This window comes from Dermacentor variabilis, chromosome 1 (genome assembly GCF_050947875.1).
Source record: "Dermacentor variabilis isolate Ectoservices chromosome 1, ASM5094787v1, whole genome shotgun sequence".
NCBI classification, from domain to species: Eukaryota; Metazoa; Arthropoda; class Arachnida; order Ixodida; family Ixodidae; genus Dermacentor; species Dermacentor variabilis.
This window is the reverse complement of record NC_134568.1, coordinates 153,868,379-153,889,326: the sequence shown is the minus strand read 5'-3', so window position 1 is coordinate 153,889,326 and position 20,948 is coordinate 153,868,379. Positions and strand designations below refer to the sequence as shown.

General features: G+C 48.8%; 1 protein-coding gene across 9 annotated transcripts in view; it reads left to right on the top strand.

Annotated features, from left to right (window-relative positions):
• Positions 1–20,948, top strand: part of Herc4 (HECT and RLD domain containing E3 ubiquitin ligase 4) — a 283,732-nt gene that overhangs the window by 92,235 nt on the left and 170,549 nt on the right. For all 9 annotated transcript variants that reach the window (XM_075697778.1, XM_075697806.1, XM_075697804.1 and 6 more), the window contains one exon: positions 1,397–1,565. In XM_075697778.1, the coding sequence (XP_075553893.1) occupies positions 1,397–1,565 (169 nt within the window). The remainder of the gene's footprint in view (positions 1–1,396; positions 1,566–20,948) is intronic.

Below are 20,948 nucleotides of genomic sequence, written 5' to 3'. Positions count from 1 at the left end.
GGACAGTGAAGTGTGCATCCAGAGCCATGAAAATTCAAATTCAGGGTTACCCTAATTTTGCTCGTATTTGGAAGTTTCTGCATCTGATAACTTACATCTGTGCGCATTTATTACAGTAGAACCACGTTCATACATTTTGAACGTGAGAAAAATGTACTGACCGGGAAAACGTACGATCCAAAAAAATTTGACGGACTCAACTATTGTTCACATCTACGTAATGTGAAGTGTCGCGTGGATCATTGCAGCATGAGATGAGACGCCGACGTGCATTGAGCTGGTGGTGCTCGGGCAGCCCGAGAAGTGTTTTGTTGTTTTCCTATTGCGCAGTGTTTTAAGAGGGACAAGGGAAACCTTCTCCCTCTTAAGAGGGAGGAGGCCGACGCTGGATGCCGCTGAAGCGAAACGTGATGCCCACATCGCACCGCTTGTAGCAGGGAACGGCGGCGCATTTAGATTATCACCTAATAAAAGCATACAGTACGCAACCAATGGCACTAAGCACCATGCGCTGTAAAACAGATTGGCGAAGATGCTTATCGCAATAGGTTTGGTGGCGATAGCTGTGAATGCGGCATGCAACGACCCAGGCGTTGATTTGCTAGTACCAGAATAAGAAACTGTGCGTGCTGTCATTTTCACGTGAGACGGGCAGCTATATACTGTTCTCGATCACGCGTGCCTCACGCTTTTTCTTGTTCACATGGAATCTAGCAGCCAGAATACATCTACGATCACAGTCTGCTCCAGGGAACGGCGGCGTGTTTTGCGTATCGCCTATTAAAAGCATGCACTATGCTCCCAACGGCACCACGCGCTGTGAAACAGATAGGTGAAGATGCTTATCGCAATAGGATTGGCAGTGATAGCTGTGAAAGCCACATGCGACGACCCCGTAAAAGATTTGCTGGTACCGAAGTGAGAACCTGAGTGCGCGCCACTGTTTTTCACGTGAGATGGGCAGGTGACTATTGCAGTGAAGCTGACGTGGCGGGCAGCTATATACTGTTGTCAATCATGCACGCCTTGCATATTTTCTTGTTTACGTGGGAGCTAGTGGCCGGAAAACGTATCATATGATTGCAGTTTGGCGACGTATTGAATGTTGGTACCAAAAAATAATGTTTTCTGGGAACGTATGAACCGGTCAAAAATAAGTGTAACTCGATTGGGTCATTTTTTTTATGTTCTCAATTGCAAACGTTGGCGCCGGGAAAGCGTACATAATGGGAATGTATCAGCGAGGTTCCACTGTATCAAAATTCATTTTGCTGTTGCTTCTTTGACATGTTCGGAGTAGTTATAGAATAAGAATGGTGGTTGCAGGGCCCCTTTATTTCTGAACACTGTGCACATAGTGTTTATAGCTGGAGATGACTGCTGTGTACATTTGCAGCTATTTGGAGACCGTTTTTGCTTCCTGTGCCTGCCTTAATGCATCGTACTTGAAAGAAGACGACGGACACTTCAACTGCAGTGAGCTCAACCCTGGTGTGGACTTGGAGGCAGCACGCCATGGCTTCCACTGTATTCAGGATGCCAAGAACCCATCAGTGCCAGAAGTGGTAAGATATACTGGTTCTCGTTTGGTCATCTGCTTGGTGCTGCAAAAAGTTTCCTGTAATTGTATCCCTTAGCTTGTGTACCTGTTTTGTAGTCTGTTCATGGTTTGAGGAGGGGTTTGTGGCTAGCCTCCTTTCATAAATAATAGTAGCATACTTTTCCATAGTGTACGGCAGTACTGCTGGATGGCGGCAAAGCATCCAGGACTATATAAGGATGGAATAAACTCTGTTGGGCACTTGCCCGCCCAGGAGAGTCGGCTGCGGTATTATTCGCTCGCTCGACATGGTGTCAGAAGTGGGGGGGGGGGGATCTGTCTCCGCTAATCCCGTGCTTGCGGCTTGACACACGGCTGGCCCCGCCGCCGCCGCTCTCCGTCGAAGAAGTCGCCTTCCCTCCCTCATGGCCACCGGAGAAGGCTCCGTCCGCTGCTTCGTCGGCCTCCCGTTCCTGTAAGGCATGGCCCAGTTGTGTCCACCGCCAGCATTTGACTTTGACAACCCCAGCTCCTGGTCCTCATGGCTGCTGCAGTATGAGGACTACTCGTTCACCACTGCACTCTACGCCACTCCGACTGAGGTCCAAGTGTGCTCCATGCTCTACTGCATGGGCCCGCAAGCCAGGGTGGTCCTCGCATCCACTACACTGCGAGAGGCGGACCTGAAGGACGTCGCCACCGTGAAGAAGGCGTTCACTGACCACTTTGTCCACCTGCCGAATGAGCTGTACGAGTCGGCACGCTTTTACTGTCGTACGGAGCTACCGGGTGAGACGGCCAACGCGTTTTTCACTGCGCTTCGGACGATGGTCAAGTGCTGCAACTACTCCTCGCCCAACATCGAAGAGCAGCTCGTCTGACACCATTTCCTCGTGGGCTTCCTTGACTGCACGCTCTAGGAGCAGCTTTGTCGGAACCCGAGAATGACGCTGCCCGAAGCGGTCACGCACGTTTGCCAACATGAAGACACTGATAACGAGTGGAAGGCTCATGACTCGGCTGATTCATTGTCACTTGCTTTTGCAAGGGAAAGCCAGCGCCAGCTGATAAGACAACCCAGCAGCTGTGCCTATTCTGCGGGCATGCATCACACCCTCGCGCTGACTATCCGGCTCGTAGAGCATCCTGCAACTTTTGCCGCAAGAGTGGCCACTTTGAGAATGTGGGCCCCAAGAAGAAGCATGTCAACAGCAAGCACACACAGAAGCCTTCTGCCAGCTCCATCAAGCTACATGCGATTGATGGAGAGTGCCCAAACGTGAAGTTCATCAAGGTATTCGTCAATGGGTGCCCACTTTCCTTCAAGGTGAACTCCGGCGCCGAAGTTACTGTCATACCCAGTACGTTTCCCAATGTCCCCTCGAAGCTTCAAGACCCCAAGAGCGAGTTGAAGGCCCTGGCAACAACATCCTGCTGGTTATAGGCACTTACGTCGCTACCCTGTCAAGGCATAGCAAGTCCACCAAGCAGCTGCTCTACATCCTGGCAGCCAAGATGGTCCCACTGCTGGGCTTCCAGGCAATCCAAGCCTTGTGTGTCTGCACAGTTGTCGACCAAGTTTCAGGGACTCTACAGCCCACAGGCGACTTGTGCCTCGATCCCAGCCTCCTCCGAGTACTTGGGGCACTCCCCGAAGCCTTTACTATCAGGCGCCAACCGAATGCTACGCCTTTTTCCTTGAGCGTACCCCGGCGCCTTCCACTCCCTCACTGCGATGTCGTCAAGACTGAGCTAGACAACCTAGAAGCAGAGGGCATGATTCGTCGAATGGGCACACTCACTGACTGGCATGCTGGACTGGTTGTCTCGGGCAGCTATCGGCTCTGCATGGACCTGACTCACCTCAACAACGTGATTCTCCTATGACGTCATGTGCTTCCTACTGTGGAACAATGCCTCGGGTAGCTCGGAGAAGCCACAGTTTTCTCCAAGTTAGATGCCACATTGAGCTTCCACCAGGTCAAGCCGTCCCCCGAGTCCCAAGAATACACCACATTCATAACCTCGTTTGGCCACTATTGTTTCCTCCGGCTGCCGTTTGGGATCACGTCTGCACTGGAGTACTTCCAGTGGCAGATGTCCCGTGTCCTCAATGGCCAAGCGGGTGTTGTGATTGTGATCGACGACATCCTTGTCTTTGGGAAGACACACTCCAGGCATGACTGCCGTCTCCAACAAGTCATGCATCGGCTGGCGAAGGCAAGAGTCATGTTCAACCGGGAGAAGTGCTCGTTCGCTACTTCCAGTGTCCAGTTCCTTGGCGTCGTGGTCAGCGCTGAATGCATCTATCCAGACCCGGACAAGGTTGTGGCGATCCAAGCCATGCATGCACCCAAGGGTGTCGCAGGGGTAAGTCATCTGCTGGGCCTTGTGAATCACATTGGGCGCTTCTTACCCCACATTTCGGAGGTGACCGCTCCGATCCGAGCCTTGCTAATCAAGAACTCTGCCTGGACTTAGGACGATGCGCAGCAGTCTGTCTTCTCCCAACTAAAGAACCACAGAGCACATGCTGGTGGGCGATTTGGTTACGCATGATTACGACGAAGGCGTCAAATAAAACGACAGATGAAGGAAGACGACATGGGACAACCACGTAGGTGCACTAGCAACTGTGCGTTTTATTTCTTGACACAGGAATACATAGCTGCTGCCAATAGTCAAAACATCAAGAAAAGACTGTGCCGTCATCTGCATCACAGATCTGTATCACACATGATGGCACTGTTGTTTCTTGATGTTTTGACTCTTGGCAGCAGCTATTTATTCCTGCGTCAAGAAATAAAATGCTCAGTTGTTAGTGCGCCTACGTGGTTGTCTCGTGTCGTCTTCCTTCGTCAGTCGTTTTATTTGATGCCTTCGTCGTAATCAGCTGAAGAAGCTGTTGTGCTCTGTGCGTGGCTCGCTATAACACCGCATACAGGAACCCGGTCTCGGCCGACGCCAGCTCCTATGGCCTTGGAGCAGTACATCTTCAGGAGCAGCTGTCCGGTGAGCTTCAGGCCGTTGCTTTCGCATCGCGGTTGCTCACACCCACGGAACACTGATACAGCCAAATGGAGAAAGAAGCTCTGATGGCCAGCTGGGCAGTGCAAAAGTTTGAGGAATACATCCGTGGACTTCACTTGTTCCTCGAGACGGACCACCAACCTCTGGTGGCGCTCTTGGGGTCCATGGACGTTGACCTGCTGCCACCACTGATCCAGCGGTTTCGCTTGGAGCTGATGCGTTTCCAATATCAAGTACTTTACGTACCGGGGAAGCTGTTGGCAACTGCCGATATGCTTTCGCGCGCACAGCTAGATTCCCCTCCATCCAACCGGGCAAATCAAGTCGAGCTTTTTGCACAAGAGTTCGTCCGCTCCTTCCCAGACATGGTCTCATCGCAGCTCGAGTACCTGTGCCAGGCCCAAGCCAACGACGGCGAGTGCAGTCTGCTGCTTCAGTACTGCGCCAACAGGTGGCCTCGGCAGTCCCGCTTGCCTCTCCAGGTTAAAAGGTACTGGCAGTACCAAGGGGACCTCGGCGTCTGTGAAGGGCTGCTTCTGAAGGGGTCCCGCATCATTATGCTGTCTGCCTTTCAGTGGCGCATGCTTGAGCTTCTTCATGATGTGCATCAAGGCATGAACTGGTGCAAAGCTCTGGCTCAGGAATCAGTCTGGTGGCCAGGCATCAACAACACTGGTGGCTGACTGCCCTACATGCGCCGAAACCAGGGTACAGCGCTTGGAGCCCATACTGCTGTCAAACACTTGGCCCTGAGAAGAGGTGGGTGTCAATCTTTTTCATCTGAACGGCCAGGACTACGCACGTCTGGTGGATTACCGGTCACGCCTCCCGGAAGTCATCAGCTTGCGCTCGACGACAGCACCTGCTGTCATCAACGCCATCAAGAGCGTCTTCGCGCATCACGGGATCCCGAGACTAGTGTGCAGCAATAACAACCGTCAGTTTACTGCAAGGGAGTTCTCGGCCTTCACTGAGTCCTACGGCTTTCGCCACGTCACAAGTAGCCCCCGTTTTCCACAGTCACACAATGAGGTGGAACGGGTGGCGAGGACGGTCAAGGACTTGCTGCGGAAAGCGGATGATCCCTACCTGGTGCTTCTCGCATACCGGGACACACCTGGGGTAAACGAAGTGGGCCCTGCTCAGCTGCTCATGGGCAGGCGCCTACAGATTCGTGTACCGAAGACGTCGCACCAGCTGGAGCCAGCCTCGTCCCCGGCGGTCCCATTCACTCTGCGTGACCAGGACAACTGGAGGTGCCAAGCATCCAACTTCAACCGAAGACATGCGGCTCACATACTGTGGCCTCTTCAGGCCAGCAAACGGGTCTGGGGATGGGACGTTCAAATCCCCCGTGACCGTCATGGGGCCAGCTCAACGCCCCCGCTCTTACGTGGTGGAGAGTCTGACGGGTGTACTTCAGCACAACAGGATACACCTGGTTCCAACGATGGGACATCCTGCGGAATACACTACCAGCCCACCTGGAACTCCCGCGGCGGCGCATTCTGCCATGTCCACAACAACGCCTGGAGCTGCTTGAACAGCCCAAGACTGGAGAACCGCATCGATTGGGAAAGCACTTCCATGGAAGAGGCACCCTGCAGTTCTACTTCTGCACCACGCGTCTCAAGGTTCGGCAGAAAAAATCTGCAGGCTGAGAAGGCTCGACGTATGAAGGTTTTTTTTTTTTTTTTCCGGAGTAAGAGTTTCTCTGTTTTGTTGTTTGGTTTTACTGAACGGAGGATGTAGTGTACGGCAGTACCGCTGGATGGCAGCACAGCCTCCACAACTATATAAGGACAGAATAAACCCTGTTGGGCACTTGCCCGCCTGGAGAGTCGGCTGCGGTGTCATTTGCTCGCTCGACAGTATGGTAATCTTGTTGTGTACTACAATTTAATGCTGATGTGAGGAAGTTTCATTGAAAGCAAACTTTTGTTATTTTTGTTGAACATCTATTGCAGTAGTACACACGAATATCGACGCAAACAAATCAGTAGTTAGGCCTGTGCGAAAGAACTGAAAACACGGAAAAATTCTGAAATGCAGAGCTGTATAGTCGAAAGACTCATGCCTGAGTATAAACATGTGTTTCCTTACCTTTTCCTTCTTCTTTTGTATTATAAAATAAGAAGTGGAAACATGATTTGAGATGGTAGAGAACATTTGTTTAGAAATTCCACAAGTTGAAGTTCACTTTTCTTAGGTGGTGCACGCACTGAAAACATATTTTGTGTATTTTAGGACTCAATTTTGTAGAAGAGCGTATTTATGAGATACTCTGAAAATATTCCAACTTTGTAACTTTGTTCTGCAAACAAAAGTAGCATTGTTGTAACACTGTGCCCACCACCTTACCTTACTGCAAACAACAGCTGTGAGCTAGTAAATGGGCCGTTTGTGTTCGTTCATACATCGGCCTTTTGTTCCAGCGTGGCGTAGCAAAAGATATTGGAGCATAGTGTGTTCCCGGTATCGAACCAATATTATGGTTTTGAGCTAAGTCTTCAAACCACTACACCACAATCTTTTTGTACAAGTTAAGATAGTCAGTGCATTGCTGCACTGACTATCCTAACTTCACTCACATTCACCATTCACTCACATTCCAAAATGTCCAGAATAAGTGAAGTGTCATAAGAATTGTATGTATTAAAAGGACTATCAGAGGACCTAATTAGTGCATATATATGACATTATTTAAAGGGGTCCTGAACTACTTTTTATCAAAGTGTAGAAATGCATTTGAAGTTAAAATAGGCTATTTCAGAAATACTTTCCCGCAATAAGTACTACAATGCGTTCAGCAGAAGCGGAGTTATTGGCAATCAAACACGCCCGTCGCAGTGCGTCCGCTCTTTCTTCAATACCTTGCACTGCAAACGCTACGGTGGAGCAGGGCATGCCCAAAATTCTCCACCTGCTGAACGTCACCGTGGCATGCAGTTCAAATTTGATTTTGGATGTCCATGTAGATGCCACTACCGATTGTGGCGCCTTCAATGTGCGCCGAACATGGTTGTCTTTGGCTACCCGTAGTGTGCTCAGCCAGTGGACTCATCGCGGCACCCCGTGGTGGCCCCGGTATCTACTACGCTACGTGGCAGACCACAGCCACATGCAACTGTAGTGTGTATGCGCAGTGTTTGCTTTGTGCATGACAGCGCTTGAGTTCGCGCTCACGCTCATATGCTCCAGTCTGGCCTGCTATGTGGTGCGAACTGGCTTTGTGCTTCACCAGATTGACCGACGGATAACAGCCACATCCAACTTGCACATTTTGAAGCCCTATCAATAGCTCGATCATCACAGAGCGAAGTCTGCCAAGGTGTCTAACCAGGAGCATCCAGGAGTTGAGTGCGCACTGGCAAGCGTGCATGTGATCTGACCTTAAGTTTTGCGTGGTTCGAGGCTAGTTGAATGTTCAAAACTAGTCGAAATTAGTGAGACCTGACGGCTAGGACACTGATAAGCAGGGTGGCGAAAGTTTAATTCCTATGTGGATAGCTGCGGCGAAGCGTGAGCAGACGATAGTTGGCTGCTTGCAGAAGTATGTAATCATTACCGAAGTCGAAAGCAGATTTTCGCTTACTTCAGCCTGTTTATTAAACTGTGTCTATAAATATACACAGTAACAGTAGGAAGAAGCACACTGATCTAAACATCTTTCTTGACTGATGTCAGCTATTGGCCTGTAGCAGCCACGTATGGGAAGCTGCTGTGTTACAAAATAAAGCATCCAGAAAAGAGTGAGGATCAGGCTTCTGTTTAAAAGAAAGGGTTTTTGAGAAAGGTGCCTTCTTGCTCCGCTTGCAAGCTCCACATGCTGCTCATGACTGCAAAACTACGCTGAGACGTTCACGGCAGCGTATGCTATCCGTGGGCTATGTTTTTTCACCAAGCCCAAGGGGTGGCTCAAGACCCCTTTAAAAGTAAAGGGGGGGGGGGGGTCACAGGCACCGCATGAAAGAAAAGGGTAGACTCAAGAAACGCGCTTGTCTCATGTCTATTCTTTTATTTTGTGCAGTATGTGTTTTTTGTGCTCCTAAATCATGTCATGTTTTGTGTATGCTTGGGAGAAGCAGAGTGAGTAGAATAGTACAGTGAAGCATCCTGATCATCAAAACACGAAATTACGCTGGATATAGTAAACGTTTAAAATATTACTTGCAAAGTGAAACAGTTTTGGGCATACAGTAAAACCTCACTAATTCGTTTTTCACATGACAGAAAAACATGTCCGAATTAACCGAATTTCAAGTTGTTTAGGGTATCAAGAAAACAGTTAACAAATGCTTTCTATGCCAACACACTTTTATTTAGTAACTGAATCAGCAAATCCTGTTTCTATTTTGCACAAAAGCAGTGCAGAAGCTGTAAGTCTCATCATCTTGTGATTGATTACTGCTTGCAGAAGGCCCTGCATTTCACAGTGTGGCTGTGGCGTGCGCCTTCATCTGAGGTGTGTTTTTCACTACCGTGAGCACATCCTGATTATTTTTTTGCCAGTGAGCTGGTCACCAACATATTGTCTGTCCATCATGATAAAGCTGGCGCCCTTCATCCTCGACAGCTTCTTCTGTGTTTGTGACATTTCTCGTGCAGCCATTGCAGCGAGTCAAAAGGAAAGTACTGTTTGCCGCAACTGCAGTGGTTTGACTGCAATCATGGAGTTCTGAAGGCACATGGCTGACACTGTATTGTGCCAAAACGAAACTACAACTACTGCCGACAAAACTGCAGTCTCTATTGACGTGATTATGGATGATCACCACATACAGTCAGCGACTGGCTATGTGGACATGCCCAATAATTCTGATGCCTTGCGGCACTGCCACATATCCCATAGAGTCAATGTATAGACCTTTTGTGTCAAGTAGTTTGCTCTAGAGGATCAAGATGGCATTTTCGGCGGTGCGCCGCATGTTGCCTCACGCAAAAGCGATACCATTACCTCTTCTACTACTATTGTGTGGTCAGCTGTCGGTATTGCAACTGGATATTGTTCGTTAATGCACTGTGCTCTAGTCATGCTGCAAAATGTAGAATGGTAGAGGGAAGGTGTGCGCAGTTGTGGGCTGTAAAAATAGTGACTGGCATAGTGAGAAATAGAATGAATCTGTCTGATTCTACTGCATAAGGACAGCCTGTGTTGCTGGCCCTTCGCGATGCATGTCCCTCCTCGAAGATAAAAAAAATTCACTCATCTGCCAGAATTCTATTGCTAACTTCCAAAGAAAGGACTTCAACCCCGGAACATCAGCAAAAGTGAGTACTGCTTGTTATGCAGTAGCAGCGGAAGTAGCGCCGCTTCCATACATAATAATTTTCTCGCTCGTTATCTATGGACATCCACCCCAACTCGCACTCAAAATCTTAAGCCCACTCTATCGACCATGTATCAAGAATAGGTGAATGGGTGTACTCTTGAATCAATGCACCGAAACATGGGTGATGGACAACACCAAAAGCACACAAATGTTCGAAGCTGAATGTGATGGTCCATAGAAATAAGCGAGTGACTAATGATAATGCGTTCTTGCTAAAAGCTATAACAAAGCGCAGAACATCTACGTTCCAAGCCTGCTGAGCGGCAAGAACAAATCTACCGCAACTGAGCACACCCACGAGTGACTATGCAGAAACTAAGCGTCAAATAGTGATCCTACCAAGGAACATTACTGAGCCAGAAACCTGACATGCTTCTGTATCAAAGTGATTCGAAGAGCAAAAAACATTGATCCTCAGAAACTCAGAATTGAAAAGTGTGGACAGTTTGGAATATATTTGTAGTCCCCTTCTTGTGTAAGCACTGCATACGCTGCTTGCACCGCTGAGACAAGGTGTAATGAGCTCCAAAAGCCTTTACATGTTCTCAGAAGCCGTGGCCACAGCTTTGTCTTGTCCACCCAATCACCATTTAGTATATCCACCAAAACAGAGGCCTGCTGAGCCACAGCAGCATCATGCACATCCTTTTAAACACGCAGGCAATGGAGGAAAGCAATGCACTTCTCACCACGTGATAAACAATGGTGGCACCCACAGGGTCGTCGTGAAAATGGTCTATAGGACGTCTGAAATTTTGGATGTTGAAACCCTTTGCCGTCCGATTTTCCTAACTTTTTGTCTTGACTGCAGGTCCGAAATGACAATAATTGAAGCCACCACTGCTGGCATTTTGATCTCCAAACCAACACTCTCTCATGCAAATCTGATGGCAACCGTAGCCAGCGTGATAACGCTAGCCGTAGCTGCATCACTGTTCGCTACCAAGCGCGCTCGCATACCGATTCACTGGCAGTCATAGCCACCCTGGCAACATAACTCTAGGCCTAGCTGCTTCAATGTTCACTACCAAGCTTGATGCTGTTCAGTATTGTTTTTCATTGAAAGAATTTGCCGCTATCAGCAATGGCGCCGATTCCGTTTTAGTCATCCTCGCAGACAGCTTTGAAGCACGGAAAGTACGGCAAGGGTGAAACATTGCATAATGCCGGTTTTCAAAAGTCAGCTTTGCCCCAATACAGTAATGTTATGCGGCCAAGCATACAAAGAATGGAAAGGACTACTGTCTCGGACGTAGTATGCATTCTTTAATTATATACGCATGTACCAACTGTGTCCTGTTACTGGGAGTCCTTCAAAGCTTTAGTTGACGTGCCTGTGGCAATTTTAGCCCTTGGGAGCGGTAAAAAAGCATACATTAACTTTTTCGGACGAGCCGATTTTTCAGAGATTTTTGCGGCACCTAGGGAGTCAGAAAAAATCGGACTTTGACTGTAGTTCTGAATCAGCAGACGTGCGCACCGAGTCAAAACGAAATTACTGTTTACTGGAACTGCTGTGGGCAAGACCGTGGTTGCCGTTGGCATGATCGTGGATGGCGACTATGCAGTTATCAAGGCAATGCTGTGTTATGCATGGCGGTAAACGCAAGGATTAAGGTCATAAAGGCACAAATAGGTACCAAGCATTCTGGCATTCCTGTCATTCCCATACAATTTCCGCTGATGACTATGGGGATGCGGACTCTGCTACTTTGTTTCAGTTGGATGCTAGAACCATTCTTGCTGCTTCGTGTGGCACATTGCGGCACTTTGTGCTTGCTGAGCTCTGGAAGTTGTCTGGTTTAACTGGTGTGTGACCAAATACGTCTGAATTAACAAGAGTTTGATTCCATTAAGTAGTACTAAGCCTGCCATTGCCAGAGGACGTGTCTGAATGATCCACGTTTCTGAATTAAAGAGAGCTTAATTAATGAGGTCTTACTACTTAGGCAGCTGCCAGGACTTCTTTTGGTGGCACTGAAGTTATATGCCTAAGCTCTCCTAGAGATGGGAGGTTTCACTCCGGATCGCATGTGAGTCTCTAAACATATTAAGGCATCAAGGGATAATAACTGCTGTTCATAGTGACTGAAAACAGTCACTACAGTCCGGGACTTTTTGAATCGTAACAGTTCAACACTCTTTAATGTAAATTCTAGATTTACTTTGCTGTATCTAATGATTTTTCATGTCAATGTTTGTTATGTCAAGCTTTGACTTAAGCAATTAATGTAAAACATTGTGTAGTTCACTGCAACTGCAACTCCATAATGAAAAATATCATATTTGCACGAATATAATGCGCATTTAAAAAAAATAATTTTTGGTCTCAGAATGCGCCTCATGTTATATTTGTGTTCTTGACACAAATATAACACGAGGCTCATTCTTGACACAAATATGAAAAAAAATTTTTCCTAAAAAACAGCCTTGAGCAAGACGATCAGCGCTGTTATGCAGACGTGCCAAACGAGTGGTCGTTGAAGTCGCGTTGTGGATCACTGTGCAATCTGTGAAAGGCTTTGCCATGTTTGATTGTGTTGCACGCATTTCTGAAGTGCTGCCTGTCCAATGACCATGAGTGGTATCATTGAGAATGATGCAGTGTTCTCTGACAGTCACAAAGATGTCAGCGCTCGTCTTTTCACTATTTTGCGACAGCAGTTTACAGTAACGAATAAACCCCTATGGGTATTCTCCTTTATGCATAGTTTTCGATTACTTTGCGGCATCACTTCGCCTGATGATCATAATATATATATTTTTTCTGATAGACAGAAAGTCCCTCTTCGTTTTATGTTCGTGGTTGCCTTATTTACTGGCAAATACATTGTTGCAATTCTGTAAATGTTGGAATGTCTAAGCAAACAAATTAACCATAATAATTTTCAGCGTGAAATGTGTATCTTACAAAAGCTATTTTTCACAAAAGATGCAACATATTAAATTTATGTACTTTATATGGAGGGGCAGTTGCTCCTGCATATAATTTTGCGCACAACTTTTTCATTTTCTTAGCTTGTGAGCAGCAGTTGTGAACCCTTGGCTACTTGATATGTTTGAACTAGACTCCCAAGTGCTCCAGAGGAGAACCTCCTGCCACTCGTGGAGAACTTTTAGAGAACTTCAGTGACACCATAAAAACTAAAAATTGCATAAGTTTAACCAAGGTAAATCCCAGGAATTGCAATGCTCTTTGTTTTAAAGCGAGCTGCTTCAGTTCTATTAAGTTGTCTTATTTTTGTTCGATTTTGTCGTGGAAAAAAAAATCTGCCGCCAATATAAGCACTCTCGCAGTAGCTTCTTTTTTTCATTTGAATGCAACAAACTTCATTCTAATTTGTCATAGAAGACAGAGATGAAAGTGCTGCGCCAATTGCATCATCTTGGGCCAAACCATTGAGCTGCACAAGAGCACTAATATTGAATCAAGTCATTAAATTTTGCTAGATGTGCCTGTTGTGTGGCAACCACACAGCCATGTGTTGGCTAGCGTTTAACCCTGGAATCCCAGCCTAAGCAATTCATTTCATAATCTGGGCCTTTTGAGTGTGGGTGTGTTTGGTGGAGCATTGTAACTTGGCCACAGGAAAATCAAAATTGTTTTGTTCTATAAGTGCATTATGAATGTTTTATATAAGTCAAACACATTTGTGTGCTGTGCGGACCAGCTAAAGATGATTTCAACTGGTGCTCAATTTGTGGGACAGTCGGGAAAGAAAGCTATACTCTCAGCTGAATAAATAAGTTGTACAGTCTGTTTAGTGCGTAGCTCATCAGTTTTCTTGTACATTTAAGGCTTCCTTGTGCATCCTATTGGTAAATCTGCACCCATTAATGGCGAATACAGTGTGTGTAACATTCCAAATATAATTTGCACGTGCACCACATCCAATTACTGGGATCATAGTGAGACATGCCGACAAACAACTCGTTTGCTTTCGTTAAACTTCTTGACCAGAAATATCCTATGGCAACTGTAATCGTCACTGAAATTTGGACTCTGGGTGCTCTGTTTCTTGCACAACACCACACAAAATCCTTTTGCCGCTGCAAAACACAAGGTGAGAATGTAAAGTTTTGGTTTTAGCCAACCTCAGCAGCCAAATGGCAGTTGTAAAAGGTCATAGAATATGCAAACGACAGAAATTGGGTTCGCGGCAACGATGTTATTGACGCCAGTTGTGCAGATAGTGTGAAAATTTTAGTAAACCATCATTCGGCGTCCAAAATAATTGTCACCATTTTACAGTTGCTTGATGGCACCTGCGGGCTGAAAATAAGCCTGAATAGCCAAGCTTGTGCTAAATATTGGTTGACGACATAGATCGGAAAGCCAGTCAACAATTTTTTTCTCTGTTTCTTTAAGGAAAAAAATAGCAGCAGGGTGTCTACCAACCGGGAAAACCGGAAATTCTCAGGGAATTTGAATAGTCTGGAAATACTCAGGGAAAACTTAGGGAATTTGTGCTTCTGTCAGAGATAACTAGCTGTAATTTTATTGAAAGTGAACGAAAGTCGTGCTAATGCTGGCTCCAGTAACCGAGGAATCGCAACAAATCGTGTTTGACTCCGTGTCGTCGGCTCGAGGAGTTTCCAGAGTACAATCAACGACCGATTTTCCAGGCGCGCCCGATTTTTCTGAGATGCCCTTCGCGGCACCACCACATACCCCTAGAGTCAATGTATAACAACGGCTGAAATTTGAGATGCAAGAACACTTCGGCCGACCGATATTTCGGACTTCTTGCCGTGACTGCAGGTCCGAAACGACAATCAAAGCCACCACGGCCGCCATTTTGATTATCTCGCTGCCTCGAACCGGCGCGCGCAGATCCACTGGCAGCCGTAGATACCACCGTGGCAACACTAGGCCGAGCTGCTTCGACGTTCGCTATTAAGCTTCTTGCCGTGTGGTTCCGCCTTTTTCATTGAAAGAATTCGTCGCTGTCAGCAATGGCACCGACTCCGCCTTTGTAATCTTTCAGATCGGCTTCGAAGCTCGGAAAACACAACGCGTTGCATAATGTCAGCTTCGCCTCAGTACAGTCATGTTAGGTGGTGAAGCTTAACAAGTGTTGGAAGGGCCAGTTGTCGTGGGACACCGTATGTGTTCCTTAATTATACATGCGTGCATCCCCGTTTCCTGTCGCACTGTGAGCACCGATATGCCTATTAAGTTTACTGGCAGGCCTGTAATCCTCCAGATCGGCTTCGAAGCTCGGAAAACAGCGCGTTGCCCAATGCCGGTTCTCAAAAGTCAGCTTCGCCTCAGTACAGCAATGTTAGGCGGTGAAACATACACAAATTATTGCGGTGAAGCTTAACAAGCGTGGGAAGGGGCAATTGTTACGGCACACCGTATGTCTTCCTTAATTATACATGCGTGCATCCCCGTTTCCTGTTGCACTGTGAGAACCGATATGCCTAATAAGTTTGCTGGCAGGCCTCCAGAGCTTTTTCGGAACCCGCCGTGGTTGCTCAGTGACTATGGTGTTGGGCTGCTGAGCACGAGGTCGCGGGATCGAAACCCCGCCACGGCGTCCGCATTTCGATGGGGGCGAAATGCGAAAACATCCGTGTACTTAGATTTAGGTGCACGTTAAAGAACCCCAGGTGGTCGAAATTCCCGGAGTCCTCCACTACGGCGTGCCTCATAATCAGAAAGTGGTTTTGGCACGTAAAACCCCATAATTAAGATTAAGCTTTTTCGGATGTGCCTGTGGCGATTTGAGCCATTAAGGACAGTTAGACATGCATTCATTTTTTTCAGACTGCCGGTTTTTCGGACGTTTTCGCGGCCCTTAGGGAGTCCGAAAAAATCGGACGTTGACTGTACAACTGACCAAGAGGATGCTTCAAATGGTCGGTGGGGCGAACATGTAATAGAAAAAGACAAGAACAGGAAGGACCCATGCATTGAGGAATGAACGGGAGAGGAAGCATGCCACCGCCGCTTTGAACAAGCTTGAACTAAAAAAACATAGTGTTGGCTGATGCTGAGGTGCAGGTGTCCCTCATCCTAACCAAACTAAACTTTAAAGCAGGGCAACCCAACACTGAGGTGTTGTGTATGGGCTGAGAGTATGTCAGGACAGTTGAGGGCGACTTTCCAGCGGCTGATAGAGAATCTTAGTTGTGGCAAAGTTCAGGCCTCATACCAATGAGCTTGCTATCAATTGATAGAAATAGCGCATATTCGAAAATATTTGCTTCTGTATGCATCTCCTTTTCATTGGTATTTGAAAATGTTTGACTCAATTTGGAATCAGTTTTGCCCTTTTTTTTCAAATATATTTTATTCATTGTGCATTTTACTAACACCTTGCTTTTGTTTTCTTTTTGAATAAAATAAACATTGCGTCTTACTATTCAAACTGGATTAGGTCATTTTTGTTTCAACATGCTTGCTAGAGAGTGACAGTATCGGGCACCATGGTGTCCGCCCATCTTGACATACAAGAAGATTCTGCCTCATTTAGAATATTCTACAAAGGCACTCAGGGAAAACCTGGAAAACTTGGGGAATTTGGAAATGTCACCTTGGTAGACACCCTGATCAGTTCTTTTTCTAGGCAAAGGATGTGGAATACTGGCAAACAAGCAGTGACCAGGAAAGTAACTTCACATTTATTCTATTCTGCTATCCCAACTGAATGTTGACAAGGAGCAAGAATAAGCTTCATAAAAATGAGCCGGCGATGGAATTGTCCGAGATGAGCGGCATTCCTAGTCCAGGATGCAATGGGTCTTATCTTGTTGCCATTCAGTCGAGCAGTGGTAGGCCCATCTGAACGTCCACAAGACTTGAAAAATAACAGAGGGCAGTACGCGAATGGTGTTCACTGTACATTGATGGTCACTTTGAGTATTTCTCGTTCATTTCGTGCCAGCACATTAATTAGCTAACTTTATAACTTCCCTAACCAATGAGATGTCAGCTAAAAAGTTCTGGAGGATGTTGAAAAATGGCCGATAACAGCATTTAAAGCAACCGAGGATTTGTCCAGAACTTTTTTCTAGAGAAAAAGAAAAACCATGAAAAAAATGCTGTCCCCATCACAATGTTTCCGCGTGCCATAGATTGCATCAAGCTCAACTCTAACATTGTCATATATGGGCACAAGAGGCCATGAATTGTTCTTTACGCGTCAAATGTTTTTGGCACACATCTTCGGTCATTACCAAATGCAAAGTAGCACGGCGATCTTGCAACGGTTCGGAAAGCGAACCATTACAAGACCACGCTTCTTATTCACATGTGCTTAATATACACAATGTACAAGATGAAAAGTTGTGGGGGTTCCACTCTGCGTGCGGCAAGGGCTGAAGGCGAGCTCCGGATCTAACCCCCACGCAGTCGCTTTATGTTACTCCCCAACCCGTAGCGCGGGAATCGCGGCTACGTCGGGTTCGAACGAATAAGGCAACCAGCGGCGTCAACTGTAAGAACGTTTATTGCTACCGGCAATAAAGAACACTGGCAGAAGGACGTCCTCTCTGTAATAGTAATAAATAGGCTGGCCTCGTTGCCCGGGATAGTCAGGCAACGTGGGCACTCACGGGTTGCGGCAGGTACTCCAGTCCGGCAGGTTTGGGGTCCGGGCTCAGAGAGAGGGTCTCCTCCGGTCGCGCTGTTTTGTACCTTTTTACCTGGGCGAGGGGAATGTCCTCCTCGCCCGTCAGCTACCTGCCCGCGAGTCGGGGAGGAAGGGCGCGCGCGCGTCGCGAGAGAGAATCGGGAGAGGGCATAGTGCGCCTCTTCCCTGTCTATGCCGGCTCTCGACCAGAGGGTGTTGTCTCGACGCAACGGCGCGGGGGAAGATGGGCGCGTGTGCTCCCCACATCCTCCTCCCCTTAAGAAGCCCCCCGTACGTTGATGCTGGCACCTAGGTACGCTCGAGGGGTTCGGGCGCCCGTTTTCTAAAGTTCCCGCCAAGGTTCGCGATCAAGGCAGCGTTGCACACGCCGGCCTTGAGCGTCGGGCTTGCGTTGCTGTAGCCCTCAGTTGGCAGATACTTGAAGGTGCCCAGTCAGCGGCACTGCTCGGGCTTGCGAGGCGGATCGTAGTCCCGGCTCGAAGGCGGCTCCCCGTGCCGCGCCCCAGGTGTCGGCTGCACAAGCCGGAAGGTCGCTTGATGGGCGCCGGTAGTGGTTCGTGCGGCTGCAAGGCCAGCGTAGCACCGTCAGCGCAGCCGGTGCGTCAGTTGTACCAGCGAGTACTGCAGGCAGTTCGCATGACCGTGTGTTGTTTCCTGCTTCAGAAAATTGGATTAGTCCACTGCACGGTACGAAATTGTGATAAGCAGCATGACTGGCCGGATCCGGGAACACCGTCAACGCCCGTTACGACGGGAATGGTCGTCCGCACCATCAACGATTCCCAACACAGGATAATCGCCGCACTGGCCCTTGCAAGTATTTGGTCATGCACACCGCATGCAAACACGTTGAATTGTTCACGACACATTCCGTCGTGGTCTGTGTGGTTGCTTGAAGACTGGAACGACGACTCGTCAATACTCGGCGCTCTGCTGTCGCTAGACGTTCGCTTCTCGGCAGGAACTAACAAGGTGCCAGCACGGCCCGGACTTACGAATGGTCCTCGCAGTCATCGGGCTACGCAAATATAGCAGTCGGATCACTTCCGCCTGCTACGCAAGTTGTAGCGCTGCTGCGGGCTCGCCGTTCGATTCTGGCTGCTCTCACTCACCGACCGCGGTTGAGGGAGGGTCTGATCTTCATACCACTGCTCATCACGCGGCACGTAGCGTTTCAGGTCGCATACGTGTACCGGCCCGCCGATCGGCTTCCCTTTCATGTTCTCGAGCCGGTAAACAAGCGAGGAAACCTTCTCTCGCACTTGATACGGCCCGGCCCACTTCGGCGCCAGCGAGGCAGCGAACTGTTTGCTAGAATCGCTGAGAACGTGCTGGCGTCGAAGCACCAGATCGCCCACTTCGTAGCGGACGTTCCGATGCGAGCGGTCATACTGCGCCTTCTGTTGCGGCCTTGCAGTGCGAAGATTACGGCGCGCTTTGTGTAGAGCTTCCGTCATCTTGGCACGTAGGTGCGTCGCGTATTCAGCTCGCGCTGCCGGCGCGACCGATATTCCGCTGCGATCCGCGAGAACTCTATCCATCGGATTCGGCAGCTCTCTCCCCAGGTTGAGAGAAGGCGCATACCCAATCGAGCGGTTCACTGTCGATCGCAATGCAAACCCGATCTCTGGAAGGTAGGTATCCCAGTCCTTATGGCTTTCAGAGAACGCGACAAGCATGTGCTTAATGTTGCGATTGACCCGTTCAGTGGGGTTCGACTGAGCATGGTAAGTTGTCGTTTTCTTGTGCTTAATGCCAAGTGCAGCGCACGAGTCGATGAAAACCTTCGCAGTGAAGTAGGACGCATTGTCCGTTATCAACTGCTCCGGAAAGCCAAATCTGGTGAAAACCTCGATCAACTTATCCATGATCACTCGTGCCGTCAGTTTTCGCAAGGGGAAAAGTTCGACCCATTTACTGAAGTGATCTGTGACTACAAGCAAGAATTTGTTCCTGCTCGGTGTGGTGGGATACAGTCCCATGACGTCACACGCCGCGATTTGCCAGGGAGTCTGGCTGTCGATGGGCTGCATAAGGCCGGGCGGTCGTCCACCTCGGGGCTTCACGCTTTGGCACACATGACATGAGCGGGCGTAGCGCATCACGTCCCGTTTCATGCCTGGCCAGGTAGCGAGGCGACACAACTTGACGTAAGTCTTGGGGCCGCTCGAGTGCCCAGCGATACACGAGTCGTGAAAGTAGCGTAGCAGTGCTCCTCGCAACGCGCGCGGTATCACCACCTTAAATGCCTCACTTGTGTCGTCCTCGGTGGGAATATACCTCAGCAGGAGGCCTTCGGAATTCAGCAGATAAGAATCCAGCGCACTCACAGCATTACCAACTGATCCCGAGCGCTTAGCACCGACAGCAATACCAGCTGCCTCCATATTTGCGGCGGCCGCGCCACCCTGCTGCCGGAGCTCGTCGAGCACTCTTCGACAAAACGGGTCCTTCTGCTGAGCCGCGAGCAGCACCTCTCTGCTGAAGACGACTCCTGCGGAACCGACATCTACGTGGTTCAGGCTCTCGCCCAGGATCGACGGTTGTTCCGCATCCCTTACTTGGGCCTCTCCATCGCCTCGGACTGGCGCTCGCGAAAGTGCGTCAGCTGCGGCATTGATTTTTCCTTTGCGGTAGCGCACGGTGAAGTCGTAATGCTGCAGCTGCAGCAGCAGTGCCCAACGCGCCAGGCGGCCACTCGGCTCGCTCAAATGCCTCAACCAAGTGAGAGCCATGTGGTCAGTCTCAATCTTGAATGCCACTCCATCGACGTAATAGTCGAACTTTCGCAGAGCGAAAACTATCGCGAGGCACTCCTCTGTCACCGAGTAGTTCCGTTCTGCCGGCGTCAACGAACGACTCGCGAACGCAACCGGTCGGAGAGTGCCTCCGTGCTCCTAAAGCACAATTGCACCTAAGCCTAGGTCGCTTGCGTCTGTTTGAATCACAAACTCCCTATTCAAATCGGGCAGCTGCAATTCGGCCGTGTCGGCGAGCACCTTCGTGAGGCCACGCAGTGCCGCCTCCTGCTCTTGACCCCAAGTCCACCGTTCGTCTTTCCTCAAGAGCTTCGTCAAAGGCGCTTGCACTGCCGCGCAGTCTGGAATGAATTGGCGATAAAAGTTCACCAATCCCAGAAAGCGCTTTAGTTCGCCGATATCTTTAGGCGACGGGTACCTCAGTATAGCCTCGAGCTTATCCTTACTCGGCAGGATGCGGCCGTTGTCCAGCGTGAATCCCAACAGCGCTATTTTGCTCGCAACTATCTGAGCTTTGTTCGGGTTCAGCGTGATACCCGCGGACCTAAGCCTGTCTAGGACGTCTCTCAAGTGGCGCAAGTGCTCCTCGAATGTTTTCGAATAAACCACTATGTCGTCCAGATATGCGAGGGCATGTTGCCACTTCGCGTCTCCTAGCACTCGGTCCATCAACCTTTGATATGTA